At 50.1% G+C, this 19771-nt stretch overlaps 7 protein-coding genes across 7 annotated transcripts; all 7 read right to left on the reverse strand.

Annotated features, from left to right (window-relative positions):
* Positions 1-821: 821 nt before the first annotated feature.
* Positions 822-1517, reverse strand: N7455_005535 (uncharacterized protein; the record flags this gene model as incomplete). The annotated part of the gene is made up of 2 exons (XM_040957102.2): positions 822-1427; positions 1488-1517. The coding sequence occupies 2 exons, from the start codon at positions 1515-1517 to the stop codon at positions 822-824; spliced, it is 636 nt and encodes a 211-aa protein (XP_040812379.1).
* A 1561-nt stretch (positions 1518-3078) lies between these two features.
* Positions 3079-5479, reverse strand: N7455_005536 (S53 family peptidase; the record flags this gene model as incomplete). The annotated part of the gene is made up of 8 exons (XM_040957166.2): positions 3079-3151; positions 3205-3347; positions 3405-4036; positions 4090-4180; positions 4231-4348; positions 4409-4891; positions 4943-5206; positions 5271-5479. 8 exons carry the CDS (start codon positions 5477-5479, stop codon positions 3079-3081), a joined length of 2013 nt encoding a protein of 670 aa, XP_040812497.2.
* Positions 5480-6234: 755 nt separating this feature from the next.
* N7455_005537 (phosphoribosylaminoimidazolecarboxamide formyltransferase/IMP cyclohydrolase) lies at positions 6235-8517 on the reverse strand. The gene is made up of 5 exons (XM_040957140.2): positions 8489-8517; positions 8373-8411; positions 8148-8274; positions 6572-8057; positions 6235-6519 (listed from the first exon to the last, which is right to left on the reverse strand). The coding sequence occupies exons 2-5, from the start codon at positions 8389-8391 to the stop codon at positions 6364-6366; spliced, it is 1788 nt and encodes a 595-aa protein (XP_040812463.1). The 5' UTR covers positions 8392-8411; positions 8489-8517; the 3' UTR covers positions 6235-6363.
* An 839-nt stretch (positions 8518-9356) lies between these two features.
* On the reverse strand, positions 9357-10539 carry N7455_005538 (INSIG family protein; the record flags this gene model as incomplete). Its single annotated transcript, XM_040957218.2, has 2 exons — positions 9357-9725; positions 9817-10539. The coding sequence occupies 2 exons, from the start codon at positions 10537-10539 to the stop codon at positions 9357-9359; spliced, it is 1092 nt and encodes a 363-aa protein (XP_040812354.2).
* A 799-nt stretch (positions 10540-11338) lies between these two features.
* On the reverse strand, positions 11339-13765 carry N7455_005539 (uncharacterized protein; the record flags this gene model as incomplete). The annotated part of the gene is made up of 4 exons (XM_040957119.2): positions 11339-12543; positions 12613-12666; positions 12726-13265; positions 13333-13765. The coding sequence occupies 4 exons, from the start codon at positions 13763-13765 to the stop codon at positions 11339-11341; spliced, it is 2232 nt and encodes a 743-aa protein (XP_040812399.2).
* Positions 13766-15375: 1610 nt separating this feature from the next.
* On the reverse strand, positions 15376-17484 carry N7455_005540 (DEAD/DEAH box helicase; the record flags this gene model as incomplete). The annotated part of the gene is made up of 3 exons (XM_065605059.1): positions 15376-17108; positions 17175-17239; positions 17297-17484. 3 exons carry the CDS (start codon positions 17482-17484, stop codon positions 15376-15378), a joined length of 1986 nt encoding a protein of 661 aa, XP_065461959.1.
* Positions 17485-18310: 826 nt separating this feature from the next.
* Positions 18311-19560, reverse strand: N7455_005541 (uncharacterized protein; the record flags this gene model as incomplete). Its single annotated transcript, XM_040957187.2, has 8 exons — positions 18311-18498; positions 18590-18753; positions 18809-18872; positions 18926-19006; positions 19057-19160; positions 19225-19241; positions 19309-19386; positions 19450-19560. 8 exons carry the CDS (start codon positions 19558-19560, stop codon positions 18311-18313), a joined length of 807 nt encoding a protein of 268 aa, XP_040812478.2.
* Positions 19561-19771: the final 211 nt, after the last annotated feature.

Genomic DNA, 19771 nt, shown 5'->3' on the forward strand with positions numbered 1-19771 from the left:
ACGTATTGAGGTGGACCATGTATATTTTTTGACAGCGTTCCAATGGTGCTTGTGATGATTATGTTCTACGTGTGGTACCTAGGCCAAGTTCAGTCTCGCTAGACAGCCAACATGAACCCTTAGATGACGGGAGTTTCTTGTCAACGGACGGACTGGAGTATATCATTCGCCACATTAAGCATATCGGATTTATATATGTAAGATACCATTCTGATTTCTGCTGCAGTAAAGAAGTGCATTGGTTTAAAAGTTGGGTCTTCTCTTTATACCTCTAATATTGAAATATCACTATTTGAATCGGTATTTACCGACTATACAAAAATGATAGAGACCGCTTGTACCTCATAGCGATATCTAATAGATATTCTATAGATCAGCTCTGATTGTTCTCAACATGCAGTGCTCACATGTGTAGTTCATCAGAACAAAGAACAAAGCATCTGTATGGTTGGAATCAAAGCCGGGAAGCAAATACCCAGGGCAAGATCGGCGCTTTGATCAATCCCTGGCCTCTTTGTCACCGTGGAGTCTCACTTGTCCATTGATATGTGGTAAAATAAAGCCACGTGATAATGTCGCCAATCTATATCTAATCCTGCCGCATCATCTAGCACCGTCAACGTGAATATAAAATATCTATAGACCACGAGCTTAAAAGAAAGATAATTGATTCATGCTCAATGACCCACGTTCAGATTAACAAACAGTTGACGGTCAAGTGACACTCAAGACGCCCAGCTAACACCATTCACCAAAGACTCCAGCAAAACACAACCCTCCAAGATTCAGCAGTAAAACACATCCCTTCAAGGTATCACACTTCATGCTGGGTATGGCCTGTAAACCAACTCATTGCCGAGGTGATCAAGAACAGTGACAGAATTGTCAGGATCCGACATGCGAAGATCGGCATAAGCGAGAGCACGATCAATAGTCATCTCAATGTTGTGCAGGTTACGGGCATATCCATGGAATCGGAGCTTGTGCAGAACAGACCTGATCCAGTTGACGCAATTCTGAGGAGGATAAGCACTCTTAATCGGTAGTTGAACAGACTGAAGGAGGATCTTGATAGTCTCCGGGCCGATTCCGTCGTTGACTTCGCCGATTGCCATTCTGATGAGAAGAGAGTCACACGACTCCGGGTGGACGTTGGTCTTGACGCGGTAGGTCCATTGGAAGTCTGGGTTGAGGTCGCGTCGCATCACCGGGTCCGGCGAGGCTCCGTCAGTTACGTCGTAGGCATAGTAACGATTGTACTTCACATCATAGACGAGGATGGCCCAGTGATATGCGGAAAAGCCGAGGCGCTTTCGGTAGTCGCCAAGAGAGAGCTCGCCACGGTGATAGACTGCCAGGAACAGCTGGTAGAAATCCGCGGCTGGGGAACCCGAGGTGGGTCCGCGATCGGGGGGAGCATCGCTGAGCTATGTGTATACTCTTGTTAATAACTCTTCTGGGCTTCAATTTCGAAGGATCATACTCACAGGAAGTTCTTCAATCGGATACAGGGCCATGGTGCCTCAAATTTTTCTTTACGCGGGCTTGTGTGGTTGGGATTGTTCAAAGTTTTGTTTACTTCCAAGGTAGCTTTTCTCCGATCGAGCTCCTGAGCAGGAGCCTCAGCAACTTTTATTGCCATTTCTACGCTACCGCCCGAATGGCATTTTCAATGGCAATCAAGTTGCTGGGGCCTGCTTAAGATTATTATATGAGACCGATGGCCCATTGACTACTTTCGCGGACAAAAACGAGGCTTTTATATCCTCGACTTATAGATATTTGAAGCTATACACATCCTCGCGCACGGACCACCTTGGCGTATAGTTCGAAGGCGGCCACCCCTTTCGAGTTTCAACAATAAAGGACGAAGCTAAGCATAACTAACACTTAGGTAGTCAATTAAATCAAATTAATATATAAAGAGAAAAAGAAAAACAAGTCAGAGGAATTAGATCAATCGAGAATGGCGACTGGCTCTAGCTGCCGTGGACTAGGATGATAGTTTGATATATGGGGCACTTTAGCACAAACACATATTAACACTTACGGACTATACGATTCATGATGGGTCTTGTTATTAGAAAGGTAATATATAAGCTGTACTTTTCCGGATGTTCTGAAATTATGCATATGGTGACATGTCCGTATTTAGTGAACAAATGCGACGCACACATATTTTGTTGAAAGCCCCAGTGGACTCAATGGACGTTCTTCGTCTCTGAAATAAGTGAATATAATCCCCCAACAGCTGTATAAGCCGACAGATGTACTATTTGTAGGCTCTATGTAGGGGCCGATTCAAATGCTGTCGACTTTGATGGCTCTTTTCTATCCTTCGTTGGGCTCTGATACTCCGTACTACGCTATTGAATATAGTCTGGTAGACATAGAAAATCAGCTAGTTGGGATAAAAGTATTCTGTTTGCTTTCTTTGTCCTAAATCCTAAATGAAATATGATAGCCATGATGGCAGCCTACCGCACAGCTGTATCCTGTGCAGCTGCCGGTGTAAATTTATTTATTCAATAGCAGTAATGCAACGAAGAAACTTTGGCCTAGTTAGTCCCTTGGTCAAATGGGGAAACGGGGAATGCGGCAGTTGCCCAGGTGGGTAGGTATGCAGTTTCCAAAGTGACTATCTCGTTCCACTTCAATTCGACATCGGGTCGTTCCTTCCTACCCTACATCTCTCTGCCTAATTAGGTAATTGAAATCATCTTTCCGGAAGGAACCACGTCCCAACCCGCGACTATAAACCCCCCCTGGTCCTCAACCCTCCTCTCCCTAGGTACACCCTAATAACCTACAGATAATCTGCTCCAGCATCTCACTGCACTTAGGGGTCTACGTGCCATATAAAACCATCTCACATTGAATTCGGACATATAGACATAGACATATATAGACATGAATAACCAAAAAATGAAACAAAGAAGGACAAACTGGTCATAAGAATCATAGAGAAATCCCAATACACCAGCGATCCAGAGTAACTTGATACTTGATGCTCAGCAAGGAGACCCTTGATATCACTTAGTATACAAGTCTGTCACACAAGCTCTGTTCTTATTCATCTCAAGGAAGAGACAAGAACAGCTTCTTCAACTTAGGATAGTTTGGTGTGCCCAATCCGGTAGCCGGATCCCATCTACATAGTAGGTCAGTAAAAATCTCATCGCCAATGTAAACGACTGTACTTACCCTGGAATAGCACTGAAGCCGTCCGAACCACATCCAACATTGGTGCCGTTGGTAATGTCATTGAGAACATGCGGGTGAGCGTAAAGCACGGGGTTCACGAAACCAATAGGTCCCTTGCCCTTGTGAATACGTTCCTCGTTAATCTACCACCAAGGTCATTAGCACAGTCAACAAGCGAAAATCCCAACCTCCCAACTTACCAAGTTCAGAACCGAAGCAAACAATGGCGACGCCAAGCTAGAACCATAGTAGTGCTCCAAGCTTCCATTAGTGTAAGCAGGGAACACGGCGCCATTGGCCGACACATCAGGATAAGCACGACCAATACGGTTGTAGAGACCGTCTGTCGTATTCAGGTTGACTTCCAACTCAGAGTAGTACGGGTAAGTCAGTTTGGCGTCCTTGAAGTACTTCTCCACGGCTTTCTTCTGGTATTCAGGTTGAGGGAAGTAGTTGGAGAAGCCGCCGGCGCTGCTGAAGTTGGCGGAAGCGCCACCCAAGTCAGCGTGCATCACGCTCTCGGCGTCCTTGACGGTCTGGTCAGCGTAGAGCATGGTGCCTCCGACAGAGGTCACGTAGGGGCAGTTAGAGGGGTATTGTGGGTTGAAGATCTTTCCCTCGGGTCCTAGACATCCGTTGGCGGCTCCGTCGCCGTGAAACGAGCCCACACCGTAGTCACCGGAGGCGAAGAGGATGGAGTGGCCCTGCAGGCCGAGCTTTAGGAATTCGTTGCATTGGCGCTTAGTGTAGGCTACGGGGAGATCGGCTTCGGCTTGGCCGTAGGAGGCGCTGATCACGTTTGTGGGCTTGTATACACCACACTGAAGCTGGCCTGTTATTGTGTGAGCGATTAGATCAGTCTGGTTGGTGGAAATGGTATGCTACCTTTGTAACCACCGGCGCTCGGGTTGGGGTAGACTGCATCAATATCAGGGTTGTCGCCTGTCTCACCAAAGGCACTGTATGTGCAGTAAGACTGGATTTGTTAGCAAGATACATTTGATTTCTGGAAGATTATGAACATACACCATCGAGAGCGTCAAGGAAAGTGTTAAACAGGTTGGTGGTCGCAACCTCCTTCGGTTCATATATCTGGTCATCAACCTGGTAAAGAGTCACGGACTGGGGGTAGATAAGCGCATAACTGGCGTTGTTAACAAAAAGACAGAAAAGCGGGTTGTGGGGGGTGGGGGGTTGTACTTACGCCATGTCAATGTCAATATCCGCTTCACCACCATTCAGCGCGCTGTAATCAGGCACCGAGAAGTTGGCTCCATCAATCAAGGCAGGAATGGGATAAGTGCCCTGAGGGATCCAAGGAGCATAGGCTTTGTAGTAGAGATCAATATCTGACTTCGCGAAGTAGTCACCCTGCTCGTAGAGACCAAGCGAGTTGCCCTCGGCTGCCTTCTTGGCGTCTGGGATGTGGTACAACGCCTTGATGCAGGCCGGAGTCATCTGAGTTCCGCATTTCTGGAGATCCGCAGGAAGTGACTTCGCCTTCTCAGAAATAACCGCAGTTGTGATATAGTCATCTGTGGACTTCGAATGAGCCAAGTGCGACGCTCGCTTCGCCACGGTGCTCCTCTTGTCGATGGAACTGAGCTTCTTCTTGACAATGGGACTCAGCTTGACACCGGGAGTAATATAGTCAATGTGCGACTGGATGTTCTCAGGGACATGATACCTAACACTGTTAAAAGAGCCCAAAGCAGTTAAAAGCAGCAAAAAGACTTACTCCTCGCAACCAATCTTAAGGCTGGAAGTGCTAGCATGTTCATGTTCATAGAACTCAGCCTTGAACAAAGCCTCTACTTCATGTGCATAGGCATCAAAAGCCAACCATCCCTTGTTATCGGTGTGTACAATCCGGGATCCATGAATCCCAGAAGATTCAAGCCAGCGACGAACAGAGTCAACCGAAACCTTTGAAGGAGCGAACAAATCATGAACTTCCTCTGAAGTCCAATACTGTCCATACTTGGGAGAGCTCGGGTCAGAACTATACAGGTATTAGTAACCACGCATGCCATGAAGCCACACATACACATAAAAAAACAACTTACACAGCCATGAGATACTCATCACCCTTCTCCAAGTTATTCTGAGTAAGACCAATCCGAACAGGCAGCACGGAATCGCGCTTAATGCGCTCGCCTTTCACCCAGTCCACATGCTCACTTCGCTTTTCATGCAAGACATGCTTCACTGGTGCTGGGACAGCTCCAGAAAGAGAAGCGATCGCCAGAGCGACACAAACCTGACGTACAAGCATCTCGAGAAACAATTAGAGATGTGATGGTACCTGGCCATCTTGCAGGGACAGGGGGATTTTCCCCCTTGATATACACGCCGGGGCAGCTAATCACAATGGTATGATTGCAACACTAATTTCCCCATCTGCGATGACGAAAAAGCACTAATCAAATTTGGCAGATCTGATTGGATATAATCTGCAGTATCTATGAGACAAAGAAAGCGCGATTAAATGTTCGACGCTACGGAGTAGATATCAACATCCTGGTTAGGGCGGCTGGGGATGTTGAGTCAACATCGATATCTCTGGAATAGCCCAATAGGGAAGACAATCGCAATTTCTGTTCATTCTGCCAATGCTGTGTGTTATTGCTTAGTTTTTCCCCAGATGCTTGGTGTTTTTGCTTTTGTCTTATCTCAGGAGACGCGTGCTAGTTTGATGATCACCCCCTCGCTTCAGCGGAGCTCCGACGGAGAAATCATTCGATGTTGCAACGGTTCATTTGGGCTGAACGAGGACATCCAATAGGAGAATATGCTAAAGTTGTTCAGACTTTAGGATCGATTGTGAGAAGAAAAACAAGCTTCTGTTCTAGGCAACCCTAATTGCGACATATTAGGTCCAATATTACCTTCGGAGGAAAAAATGGGCATCTCTTACCTGATTCGCCTTCTTGTTGTTGGGGTAAAGACCTAATGTAACAAACTACACACTGTGTTTGTAGCACGTGTACTGAAATATATGTATAAATTTATCTAAATCATAAAGGAAAACCTGACATCATCATCATACGAATATCCACCAGTGGGAACCACCGAGATGGCATCTTTTTTTTACGAGAGGAAAAAGGGAAAGGGGAATAGAGTAAAAAGACATCGAAGGACGACAACCAGTAGAACAATCTAGTGGTGGAAGAGACGGACGCCCTGCTCGACGAAGGTGATGCCCAGCTTCTCGGCAGTCTCGAAGACGGGGGTGTCGTTCTGGCTGCCAGTAGGGGCAGCGATGTACTTGACACCTGAGCGGGCAGCACGGAAGACGTTGTCGATGAAGGGGAACTAGAGAAGACAATTAGAATTTGCCACGCGAACATAGAAGGGAATTACTTACGAAGGCATCGGACGAGACAGCGACCTCGCCGAGCTTCTGGAGCCAAGCCTCACGCTCCTCCTGGGTGAAGGGAGCGGGGACCTCCTCGAAGACGCGCTCGTACTCAACGGTCTCGGCGTCGGTGCGGGGGGTCTGGCCCGAGCAGAGCAGGTCGATGGCGTTGGACTTATCAGCACGCTTGGTGCCCTGCTTCCACTTGATGCCGATGACGCGCTCGTGGAAGCGCATCCACCAGTTGTCGGCCTTGTCACCGGCCAAGCGGGTGCAGTGGATACGGCTCTGCTGGCCGGCGCCCAAGCCGATGATTTGACCGTTCAGGGCGTAGCAGACGGAGTTGGACTGGGTGTACTTGAGGGCAATGGTGGCGACGGTCAAGTCACGGAGAGCAGCCTCAGGGAGGGAGGCGGTGTTCTTGGGGGTGATGACGGTGTTGAAGGTCTTGCTGGGGGAGATGACAACGTCGTTGCGGTGCTGGGTCAGCTGGACACCGTACAGGGTGCGGGTCTCCTCGGGAGCCGGGGTGTAGTCCTCGTCCATCTGGAGGACAAGGTACTTGCCGCCCTTCTTCTTGGAGAGGATAGCCAGAGCCTCGGGTTCGTAGCCGGCGGCGATGACACCGTCGGACACCTCACGGGAGATGATCTTGGCTGTGGGGACATCGACGATGTCACTGAGGGCCAGAATGTCACCGAAGCTGGACATGCGGTCGGCACCACGGGCACGAGCGTAAGCCTGAGCCAGACCGGAGGTCTCGATATCCTTGATATCGTCCACCATGTACACCTTGCGCTCCTTCTCGTTCAGGGGCACACCGATAGCGGCACCAGCGGGGGAAACGTGCTTGAAGCTGGCAGCGGCGGGGAAGCCAAGAGCCTGCTTGAGCTCCTTAACCAGAGGCCAGGCGTTCAGGGCATCGAGTAGGTTAACGTAACCAGGGGATCCGTTGAGGACCTTGAAGGGCAGCTTGTCCTGAACCATGTAGGCAGAGGCGGGCTTCTGGTGGGGGTTGGTACCGTAGCGCAGAGAGAGTTGCTGCAGACCGTTGCCAGCATACTCCTTGCGGAAAAAGCTAGAAATAGCGGAGTCGTAGTCGGCAGTCTGCTCGAATGCCTTGAGGGCGTACAGCTTGCGGCTAGCCTCGTTGATGGAGCCGGCCTCGAGCTCCTTGAGGAAATCAGAGTAGTCGCGGGGGTCTGACAGGATGGTCACACGCTTGTGGTTCTTGGCCGCAGCGCGGAGCAGAGTCACGCCGCCAATGTCGACCTCCTCCACGGCCTCATCGATGGTGACGTTGACCTTAGCGACGGTCTCCTTGAAGGGGTACAGGTTGCAGACGACGTAGTCGACCTTGGAGATCTTCTGCTCGGCGAGGTCCTTCTCGTCGGAATCGATATCACGGGCGAGGATACCACCGTGCACGGCGGGGTGGAGGGTCTTAACACGGCCACCGAGCATCTCGGGGGCGTTGGTGATGGCGGAGACATCCCTGAAACAAAATGTTAGTTCCGGGGCTGCTTATTGAATATAGCGCTTCTTATTGTATTTCCTTGCACCATTGATGACAGAGGTAACTCACTCGACAGGGAATCCAGCCTCACGGATCATCTTGGCGGTACCGCCAGATGCGAGAAGACGGACTTCCTGCTTGACCAGACCCTTGGCCAGGTCAAGCAGACCAGTCTTGTCATAGACGGAGATGATAGCTATTCAATCCCAAATTAGGCATATTAGAATTGAACTTGAACTGCCTGGGACAAATACTATCATAGTCCGGGGAACTATGAAGCCAAGAGGGACATACCAGTCTTTTGTTGAGACATGATGGATCCGACAGTCGACACTAGGTCTGTTAGATACTAAATTCTTAAATTCAACCCGCAATTGAAAGCAATTGATATCAGGAATCGAATAACATACCTAAAACAAGCGAAGAGGGTATAACAAATGACGAACAGAAGAAAAAGAAGAAAATATGACTCGCGGGGTTGGACCGATTGCGGCGGCGGGGCTCGATAGCAAAAAAGTGTATTACGTGATCGACCTCAGCCCACTATATCATCAGCCAATAAGAGACGAGTATTATGAAGATGGCCTTAGCGTGACACGTGATCTTGGGATACATAAGAGATTTCTCGGAAGCGCCATCTTCTCTTTCTTTTTTTCTTCTTCATGAACAACGCAAAACTCACATTCTACTCAAAAAGCGTTCCTACGAAGACTCGTCTGATGAAGTACGGAAATCGTATAGAGAATGGAGACCAAGTGCCAACTGGCAAAGGTGTCGATCTTGGGTGCAGTGCCTGCTGACCTCGGTCATGTAGTAGGGATTGCAATGATTGATTCTACATACCAATCAAATATATTAAATATGATTTTGATCTTGAAAATCTCGCTCATTGTAATATCGTAAGCCTTAGGGATATCTAATAATCTCGTACAAGAATAGGTTTGTGACGTCTGTCAAATGGTGTTGATGTCTTATTACATGACTCTGAATGGACATTTCGCCCGCCTTCTACAGTTTTTTTCATATACAGACGGCAGTAGACGGCGGATAATGGCTTAGCTTGTGAAAGGGAGTTTTCTATATATAACCAAAGACAAAGTACAGCTTTTTGGGTAGCGAATCAAGTCGGAGCAGAGCCGATTTCTATTACAATTTTTTATCAGAGCCATAAATTATTTCAAATGTACATTAAACGTTCCGTGCCCTCCATATGGGCCGTTCCCCAGTGAAGCTCGAATGCTCAATCCTGAACCAGAAAATCCAGGTGGTTTTCGAGCCTCATGGCTTCATCACATCTCTAACGCCAGATCCGATGGCAAGCTGACGGCCAACGTTTCCAAAGCACACGCACGCGCAGAAAATGACACTGGCAACCCAAGTGCGAACCGCAATGCTCTCCTGTGTGATGCCTGCACCCAGCACATTCTCCAATCCTGTTCCATTCAGAAGACTGGCACCAAATGTTGGGCCGGTCGATGTGGGCACAAGCTCTGGCTTGAGGCCAAGAACCACTCCCATACCGGCCAAGCCAACGGTGGTCGAGAGGACGAAGCCGGTCGTGGTGCGGTCAATCAGGTACCAAAGAACGGGGTTCGCGAGCGCGAGGGTCAACGATGCTTGTGTGGTAGATTCCCAAGGGAGTCTCCGCTGTGGAAAAAAAAACCCCCCCAAATGTCAGCGTTATCCCATAGAAAAAGAGAAAAACGGGAAGTGTAGAGAACAACACCTATCCACTTACCATAGCAAATGCAATTCCGACAAACGCTCCAACACTGCGAGCAACAGTAACCCAGGACGGGGTGCGATCCTCACTGTCCTCCTCATTGGCACTCGCAAGCTTCGAATCAGACACGCCCTCACGCCAGCTATCCAGCCAAGGAAGCAGATTACCCAGAGCAATACCAGCCAAACCCCAGAAGCCCAGGTACTGCCATGAATCGTAGTAATGAATATTCTCCAGCTTGACAGGTGTAATCCAATGGTTATCATGAAGATGAACCGTGATCACACCGTAAGCAAGACCAAATCCAAAGAGTAGCACGCTGCTCAATGCTTGCGGCAAGATCACGCCCCGGAACAACCCATGGCTCAACCGAGACCGAGTCCTCCGCAGCGCCATCCGTCGCGGCTCGATGGCCGATTTCTCTGCTGCGCGCTGCAATGGCTCGGGCGGGAACTCCGCCGCCGGGCTGTTGGCCTCCGTGCCCCAGGGGCTGGACTCGTCGCGGAACCCTTCGAATGCCGTCGGCGAGTAGATGCCGTACAACGTCGACGAGGTCAGGTTCATCACTGATCCTGTGCGGCTCACGTTCGTTGAGTTCGATGCGTCTGCTTGCGGGTTCAGGTACTCGGTGCCTGTTGGCTCGGCCGGTGTTGGGGGTCCGGATGACTCCGTGGAAGCGGGCGTCAGGTCGAATGGTCGTCTCGGGCGCGGACGTAGGATGCGAGGCTGTTCGGTCATGATGGGTAAATGAGTTCTGGTTCGTGTCGTGTGTTGATTTCAAGGTTCGTCGTTTCTGTTGGGTTCTCTGGAGGAAAACAGTCTCCAATGGCCGGCGCAACAAAAAGCAAACTGTATTTCGTTTGTCCCACGGGGCCAAGTGATCCCGATGTTGTAGATAGAGCTTTAGTATATTGTACAAGATGCTTTGTGCGCGTCTGGGAATGTGTCAGAAGCGAAATGTGTAGATATGGGGAAAGGAGAGAATGGAGAATGGAGAATGGGGCAGCTTAGCGGGATATGACGCTTACCGGAAATATAAACTTCCTCGGAGCAATTGGGCAACAAGGGTTACCTTGCTATTTATCTCAAGCTGACTCGGGTGAATTCAGGAAGAGGAGGGAAAAAAAGTCCAAATATGAAGTGTCTCAACGATTTTTGCCTTAGGAATCCGCTTCGTATTGTTGGCCGCACCACTCTACAGCAATTGTATCCACTCTGAGACCGGATTCCCGTACTCGTATGATCGAGCTTTTGCTTTGAATGGGGATAATTAAAATATTTGAGATTGTCGAAAGGAAAACAATCCAAAGCTATGGAAGTGGGCAGATGTATGAGAGGAGAAAGAGGGGAATTATCACATGCAGCATCGGATGTTGAAGTAGTACCGGCCACTTATATCAAGGGCTTGGATGGAATTGACTTAATACAACCATTCCGAAAGGGAATGATACGCCTAGAACACAGGAGAAAAGACATAAGAAACAGTAGATCGTGATACACAAGATTTCAAAAGGGAAAAAAAAAAACGCCAACCCTATTAGTCTTCCATCGCGTCGTCTCCATACCCTTCCCCGCGTGGGCCAGCTGGACCTCTCGGGGCAGGGGACGAAGCTTCATGTCGTGCGTAACCATTGGCGCCTTCATAGGTAGAGGAATTTTCGTCACCGTCCACGTCGTCTTCGTCGTCCTGATCATCAGAGAAGTCCCCTTCCTCATCGGCTCGGAGAGGGGCACCTCCATCATCTTCTTCGCCAGAAACTTCGCCAAGGAGTTCACGGTCGAGATCGTCCAGCTCCCCCTCCATGTAGTCATCGGGTCCGTGCTCCGGGTCCCATGTTGGGGTACCCATAGCCGATGGCACGGCCCCCAAACCATCAGGATGGCCATGACTGCCCTTGGCATGTGACGCTGCAGCTTTCTTGGTGGTGCCAGGAGTGCCCGTTACACCCGTAGACTTACGCTTGGCAGCAGCACTGGGGCGGGGACGAGGACGGGATCGGTTGTTGGAGCTTCGCACATCAGCTTCCAGGGCCGCCTTGGCCTGGTATCGCTCCTCACGCTCCCTCTTGCGATCCTTCTTGGGGCCATTGGCTTCGATGTAATCCCAGCGATCGAGTCGGCGGGCAGCTTTTCGCACTACAGAGAGAAAGACGTTTGCACATTCTCCAAAGTCATCCTCTTCTTCCGGGTTCGGGAAGAGACCACCCTTGCCCCACGAAGTCTCTTCGTCATCTGTATCGTAGCCCTCGGGCAAACCCTGAAGCAAGCGACCGTAGCGCGCGAAAGGAATCTCACTCTCCCGTTTAGCACGAAGAACGCGGTATGCGTTTGATTTACGTTTGGCCAGCAGATAGTCAATTCTCTGCCGACGATTTTGCTCGACGGCTATCTGGTGCTGTGTAAGTGGCCGCATCCGACGCATAGTAGGGGCTGAAGAAAGAGAAGGCTCGGCAATAAAGCGGTTAAGAACTGGATGGTTGGGGCCCGGAGGAGCGGGGGAAGCATCGGGAGTATGCTCCATCCTCGTTTTCAAGATGAGTCGCTGTTGGCCCACGGCCCGATTAAGTGATGATTCCCGCTTGGCCTGTTTAGGGCGGGGACGAGAGTGACCAGGGGTCATTTCGTCGTCCTCATCATCCAAGCTGCGTTTGGCAGAAGGGTGGAGAGGGGTGGACATAGCAGAGCCACGACCTCCCATACCAGAATAGTCTCCTGCGAATGACTCTTCGTCAAAGCCGTATTCTGCGGTTAGGGAAGGTTAGCGCTCTGAGGACGTGTATATATGATAGTTATTCAGAATGCCGAGCTTACCTTTCTTGGGTCGTTTCTGAATGCGCGGCAGTGGTTCCTCTTCTTCTAGAATGCCTGTACTAAATGTTAGTCGGGTCCCATTTTCAATAGCTGTCAGAAGTAGGCACACGTACGCTTGCGTTCTAATCTTTTGGACTCTCCATATTCCTGTTCCTCGGGTGTATCCAGATTCTCTTCACTGGCCTGTTCCTCTGTCAGGATATCAAAGGCAGGTACTTTCAAAGGAAGACCCTCCGAACCCTCGCCTTCCACACCCGGACCAAACGGATTGTTCAGAGCAGCATCGCGACTGAAATCACTCTCTAGATACCACCACATCAGCCAGAGGAACGCCCTAGCGCGACTTTGGCTGCTAAGTGTAGATCTCATGACCAAATCGAAGAAGTCTCGCGGAGGAAAGAAGTGTGTTTCCGACACTTTGGGGGCATACTGCGCCAGAACAAAAATCAAGTTCACTGGGTTGGTCCGGGGTATATTCTGTCGCTTAATCTTTTCCAGGGTGTTCGGTTGGTCTACATCCTCTGAGGCACCCTTGAGAATGGACTTGAGACGAGGAGCATCCTGCAGCTGCTTGTAGGCATTGGAATCCTGATGCGCTTGTAGTGAGGGGATCGAGTGGTAGGTTCGGAGTTGAGCACGCATTTCGGGGAAGACTAGAAACCAGGACAATAGCAATTAGCACGGAAGTAAAGTAATGTTATGGCATAGCTGCAAGCGTACAGTTCAGGGTAGTGTTCATGCGACCGAAATTGACCAGCAGACAGACCATAGCCATATTGATAGCCGCAGGTTTGTCGTTCTGCAGTTTATCCTTTAGAATCTTGCTGGTCTTGCTGCTCCGGGCCATTGCATTGATGTAGACATCCGCAAAGTCCATTCCTTTCTGCCCGTCGGGATACCGCGTAAAAACGGGCGTCTTATCCTCAAAGACCAGCTTCAGGAATTGGTACTGGATATCTTTGCGCCATAGAGGTATGCCATCATCTTTCTTCAGGTGTCGAATCTTGTTACCGGAGTAGACAGAGCCAATTGTGCCGTTCGCTTGCCGCCTTGTACCGACCGTCGCGCTGGCGGTCATGCCGTGAGACTGATCATCCGCAGCTTCGGAAGCCGCGAAGGACTCGTCCATCATGCTGTTTTCGAAATCGGCCATTTTTGGATGATTGAAACCGGTAACAGGTGCGCGATCAGATTGTAGGTGAATCGCAGGTTGTAATATGAAGTGCCCCCTAGGAGGCGGCCGATGAAAGAGGCAGAAGTAGTACAGAAGAAAAGAAACAAAAACAGAAAGGATAAAAGTGAAAAGGAGTGCCAAGTGAAAAAGGGAAAAGGGAAAATGAAGTTCAAAAGCCGGAAAAAGAGGAAGAAAGCAGAGCCGAGTGGCCCATGAAGGTATAGCTGGTGTGATAACTACCCGTATCAGAGAGAACGCGTTTAATATGCGGCTATGCCTACATATCTAATAATGCCACGCATTTGGATTTGCAATTTATAGAGTAAGCAACGTAATAACTAGTTAACTAATATATATTGATAAGACGTTCATCTAACCTAGTTAATATATATTATTGCTCTTTTTATATTTATGTCTTTTTAGGTGTATTATATATGGATATATAATTTTGATTATCACATCCAGCACGTTCCCCTACAAATGAAGCATATTAACCCTAATCCTACATATACTTGAATCCTACTTCGATCCTACGTACATCCCAGAAAATAAATTTGGAAACACTTTTCATTGGATAAGAGAACTTTCCTTCTCGTGGCCATCTCAGGGCCGTTGGTTCGTTTTTTCCCCTCCGAACGAACCCGAGAATTCATAAGCATACCCATTCTTTCAGCGGCGACAGCGTCCCATTCCCCGAGGTCCGAGAAAAATGATCAGAATAGACAAGGAAATGAAGCAAGGTGCTCCTATTCGGAGACAATCAGCCTCCACGGACCCGATAGCAGAGGACATGCAGTTGCAGGTCAAGCCAACGCCATACAGAATGCAAAGAATACCCATTTTTGGCTTCGAAAAACACCAGCCGCGCCGTGAGGTGTAACGGCGAGATAACCAGTATCCGAAAAAGCCCGGAGAAAGAAAGCGCATGTGTTTTCGAAAATCGACTGCAGAACGCACGAGGGCAGCAACAGAAACAAATGTCCGCCATGAGATACCGACGCTGTAAAAAGTCTATGCTGCATATGATGAATGCAGCCATAACAACACCGAAGATGAATGCGAAGAGAAAAAGAAAACTTTTCGAGATGATGAAAAGTCATCAATCTCCGCTCGGCGCACGCGCGTCACTCGAACGTATCCCCAGTGGGAATGCTCGAACATAAGGGGTATCTGACGAGAGCGGACATAGGAAAAAAAAGACAACGCATTCTATGATGTTCATGCAGTTTCGATCATAGGTTGCCCCGAGAGAGTAGTGCCTCCCAGGGGCAAGAAAAGAAGACCGGACTGCGCGAATGCCTCGTATCCATACAAAGCAATATTGAAAAGCCATGGATGGAATCAGCGAAGAGAGACATGAGAAGAACAACAAAGGAAACCAGATTAAAGCATACGCAAACGTGGAAAATATGAATCTAAAACAAGCATAAGAAAGTCGTGCAGTCATGACAAAGCCGTCCCTGAGAGATAGCACAGGTAGAAAAGAACTCAGGGACTCAATCTGATCGTATCCGTCAACGAGAGACAAAAGAAAATAAAGCAAGGGAGCCAATCAGACCCGAGGGCATCGTCAAAAGACCACGACTGATTTACCACCAGGAAGAGGGGCCGGAGGAGCCGGAGGGGTTGCCGTAGCTACCACCGCCGCCGCCGTAGCCAGCACCACCACCGCCACCGTAGGAGGGAGCAGCAGCACCGCCATAGCCGCTACCGTATGAGGGGGCAGCACCACCGGAGCCACCGTAGCCGCCGGCACCGCCGAAGCCGCCACCCATACCGCCAGGGACACGACGCACGTCACGAGTAGCAGTAGCGCCACGGCCACGGCCACCACCACCACGGCCACGACCACTGAATCCGCTACCTTCACGGGCAATGCTCTCCAGGAAAGCGGGAACCTCCTGGTGGGCCTCCTTCAGGAGCTCGAGCAAGTCACGAACAACACCACGGTTGCCACGGTTGAAGAAAGCAGTGGCGATACCGGTGTTACCGGCACGACCAGTACGACCAATGCGGTGGACGTAGTCATCAATATCGGTAGGGAGATCATAGTTGATGACATGGGTCACGTTAGGAATATCGAGACCACGGGCAGCAACGGCAGTAGCAACCAGAATAGGGCAGCGACCGTTACGGAAGAGCTCCAGAGCACGCTCACGCTCGCGCTGGGTACGATCACCGTGAATGGCGGTCGCAGGGAAGCGCTGGTTAATGAGGAAATCAGAGAGCGAGTCGGCCATGCGCTTGGTCTCGACGAAAATCAGAGTCAGACCAGTGCTGCCGTGGGTGTGGAGAATGTCCAGCAGAACGGAGCGCTTATCGGCATCCTCGACATACTCGACCTTCTGGGTGATGTTCTCCGAAGTACTTCCGACACGACCAACGGACAAGAAGATGTAGTCCTTGAGGAAATCACGAGCAAGCATTTGGATATCGCGGGGGAAGGTGGCCGAGAACATGAGAGTCTGACGATCATCAACACCGGGCATATCCTCACCCTCGACAATGCGGCGAATCTGGGGCTCGAAACCCATGTCCAGCATGCGATCAGCCTCGTCAAGAACAAGGTACTTGATGTTAGCCAGGGAGATACGGCCACGTTCAATCAGATCAACCAGACGACCGGGGGTGGCAACGAGGAGATCGCAACCACGCTCGATCTGACGAAGCTGGGAGCCGATGTCTGCACCACCGTAAACGACACAGGGGCGAACCCACGAGCGGTAAGCGAACTTGCGGGCCTCCTCGAAAATCTGAGAGACCAGCTCACGAGTGGGAGCAAGAATGAGAGAGGTGGGGTAAGCCTTGCGCTGGCGGCCGTAGCTGAACTGACCACCACCACCCTGGGCAGGGGCGGCAGAAGGACCGTTCTGGAAAGCCTGAGAGAGGATAGGGAAAAGGAAACCACCAGTCTTTCCGGAACCAGTCTGGGCACAAGCCATAAGATCACGGCCGTTCATGACGATGGGGACTGAGTACTTTTGGACGGGGGTAGGAATGACATAGCTGGCAAGCTTGATGTTGGCGATCAGGTGGTCGTCCAGAGGGGGGTTAGTGAACTGGGTAACAGGCTCTGGGACATCATTTCCGGAGGCCTCGACGGGGATATCATCGTAGTTGGAGAAGTTGATTCCAGTCTGCTGCTTAGAGGGGTCGTTGGGCACTCCGAACAGCTCGCGCTCCAAGCGAGCATTGGCGGGACCGGGAACGTGCTTGCCGTCGCGCCACTGGCCATCGCCTGAGCCGCGAGCTTGCTGAGAGCTTCCACCACCGCTGTAGCTGCCGCCGCCACCGCCGCTGCTGCCACCACCGTAAGAGGATCCTGGGTTTCCGTAAGCATTTGGATTGAAGGGTCGGAGTTTTCCATCGGGAGTCCAGCTGGGCATACCGTTCGCGGGGCCACGAGGGCTGAAGTTGGGAGCGTTAGCGTTGGCCCAGTTGCCACCAGCGTCACTAGAAAATACAAAATCAGTCGTCGCTTCATAGGGGTCGGTCTTTTGGGTACTGTACCGAGGACCACCGAAGCCAGGGCCAGAAGGAGCGGCATCAGCGGTAGCACTGGGGCCGGGAGCGGGGCCAGGACCACGCTGGCGAAGGTGAGGAGGAATGTAGGCAGCACGGCCCACAGGGGCGTTACCCTGGGGGGCGTGCTGAGACTCGTTGAGGGAAAGGTTTCCCATTTGCAAACCGTCGGCCATTTTTGCGGTTGGAAATGTCTATTGTAGAGCAAGAGTTAGAAGCTGTCCGATCTCGACCGACGCAGGTGAACGATATTCCGTACAGTTTTTTTCTGCTTCACCGGAAATGATTCGTTGGTCGTAGATAAAGCGCAAGTGATCTGGAAAAGATACTTGCAAAGAATAAGAAATCCACGTAAAGTGTACCTTTAGAGAGAGAGAGAAGAGAGAGAGACGGTGAAAAGATCAAATCGCTTTTCTGTTTCAACTCGATAAGAAAAAAAAAAGATCGAGTGGCAAACAAGTAAAGCTCAGGAAAACCACAGAGAAGAAGAAAAATGCAAATCTCCGGATTCTAAGAACTCTAGAGAGAAGAGAAAGAGAGAGAGAGTATTGAAAAAAGGGATGATGGAGGGGGGTTGAATCAAGAGAGAAAGAGAACGGGTGGATGAAGTCTGTGGGAAGGAGGCAACAAAAGTTGGAGAGTTTGGGGCGCTGTGTGGCTATTGGAGATACCTCAAAGGAACCTAACTTTATAGTGTAAACACCTACTTACCAGAAGTACTCCTTAGGTATTTACCGCCACTGAAGAAATTTACACTCGCCAGTTGCTGCTCGAGGGCGGTCTGGACGCCTTGTCTGACTAAGGCAGGAGGCGAATGATCTGAGTGGATGATTTTCCACTAGTCCACCTGGGCACCAAAGTATATTACCACCTACGTGACCAAGGTAACATCCACAGATGATCTATCAAGTTATGATGATGAGAGTTATCGGATATTGAAATCCAGGGATTTATGGGGCGGAAAGTCAAAAAAATAATGTATGATTGATCTAACATCATCTCTTATGCGTCATACTGTTCTTTCTCTTGCTGTTGCTGCTGGCCTCGCCGACGGGCAATCCAGATACCCACAACGGCGACCAGGACGAAGAAAATCACGGCCGGCTGCAGGGAGTAAGATGGCGTGGTGGTCTCGGGAGCATCGGGGGCTTCGGGAGCTTTGTCGGTGACACCCGGCTCTTGGTCGGGTTCTTAAGATATCCAAGATCATCAGCCACTTCCGACCAGCAGCAGAGGAAACATCGCGCAGACAGTCACCTGTCTAGAGCTCATCGCGGCTACCTTTGTCCTCGGTCTCGGGCTCAAGCTCGAGCTCACCGCTCTTCACGATCTTAACCGCCAGCTTGGGCTTATCGCCGGGTCCCTTGGGAACGTTTTGGATCTTGTCGACAATCTCGTAGCCCTCGAGGACCTCGCCGAAGACGACATGGCGGCCATCGAGCCAACTGCGTGGTTTCAGTTAGTTATTGCATCGAAGGAATTCTTGCAGGGGATACGAACGAGGTGACAGCGGTGGTGATGAAGAACTGAGAGCCATTGGTGTCCTTGCCAGCGTTGGCCATGCCTAAGAATGGTCAGATGCCTGTGGGATCGAATCAAAAGAGTGAAAATGCCTACTCAGTTGACCCTTCTTGGTGTGACGCAGCTTGAAGTTCTCATCCTTGAATTTGTTGCCGTAGATCGACTTTCCGCCGGTGCCTATACACACTTAGTATCATGTAATATAACCTGTCCGCAGGTTTACAAACCATCTCCCTTGGTGAAGTCACCACCCTGTATCATGAAATCCTTGATAACACGGTGGAAAGTAGAGTCCTGGTAACCAAAGCCCTTCTCGCCGGTAGCCAAAGCGCTAGAAGTGGGTTAGCATATCCAAGATAAACGTTGGGTACCTTGACTTAGCAAATTCATCATACCGGAAGTTCTCAGTGGTCTATAGAAATAATAGTGTCAGCGATAATTCTCAATTGCTGATTCCATGGGGATATAGTTATACGAACCTCAGGGACGGTCTTGCCGTACAAGCCCATCACAATGCGACCAAGAGACTCATCTCCATGCTGAATATCGAAGTAGACCTATCACCAAAAAAATAAGTATCGCTTGCATATAGACCGAGCTAGAACATCAATGTCAATCACCTTGGAGGTAATCTTAGGGCCGCGAGGCTCCTTCGCCTCTTCGGCCTGAGCCAGCGCAAAGCCGACGGCGAAAACCAAAAAAAGGGACACAAAGAGGTTTCGGAAATACATGCTTGCTAATTGTCACTGCTCTGGTCGGATACAGTGAAAGGGGGAAGATGGAGCAATTGGGAGGGGAAGAAGGCCAGCTTGCAATGGCGTGCGGAGAGTAGACGGGTTGGTGCCATTAAATCAAGGCACCAATCGACTTCGGAAAAACGTTAACGTTGACGGAGGATTTCTCCCGGAGTTCAACGAGAGCAACAAGTGACGGCTCCATACG

This window comes from Penicillium solitum (assembly GCF_028829755.1).
Source record: "Penicillium solitum strain IBT 25940 chromosome Unknown utg000003l_segment0_segment0, whole genome shotgun sequence".
NCBI classification, from domain to species: domain Eukaryota; kingdom Fungi; phylum Ascomycota; class Eurotiomycetes; order Eurotiales; family Aspergillaceae; genus Penicillium; species Penicillium solitum.

Bases quoted from the DNA above. Each gene is read 5' to 3' on its own strand.
- N7455_005537 (XM_040957140.2), bottom strand. The intron at 8,058-8,147 runs GTGAGTTACCTC...ATTTTGTTTCAG, and splicing joins GAGGCTGGATTCCCTGTCGA to GGATGTCTCCGCCATCACCA. The intron at 6,520-6,571 runs GTAAGTAATTCC...TGTCTTCTCTAG, and splicing joins CTGTCTCGTCCGATGCCTTC to TTCCCCTTCATCGACAACGT.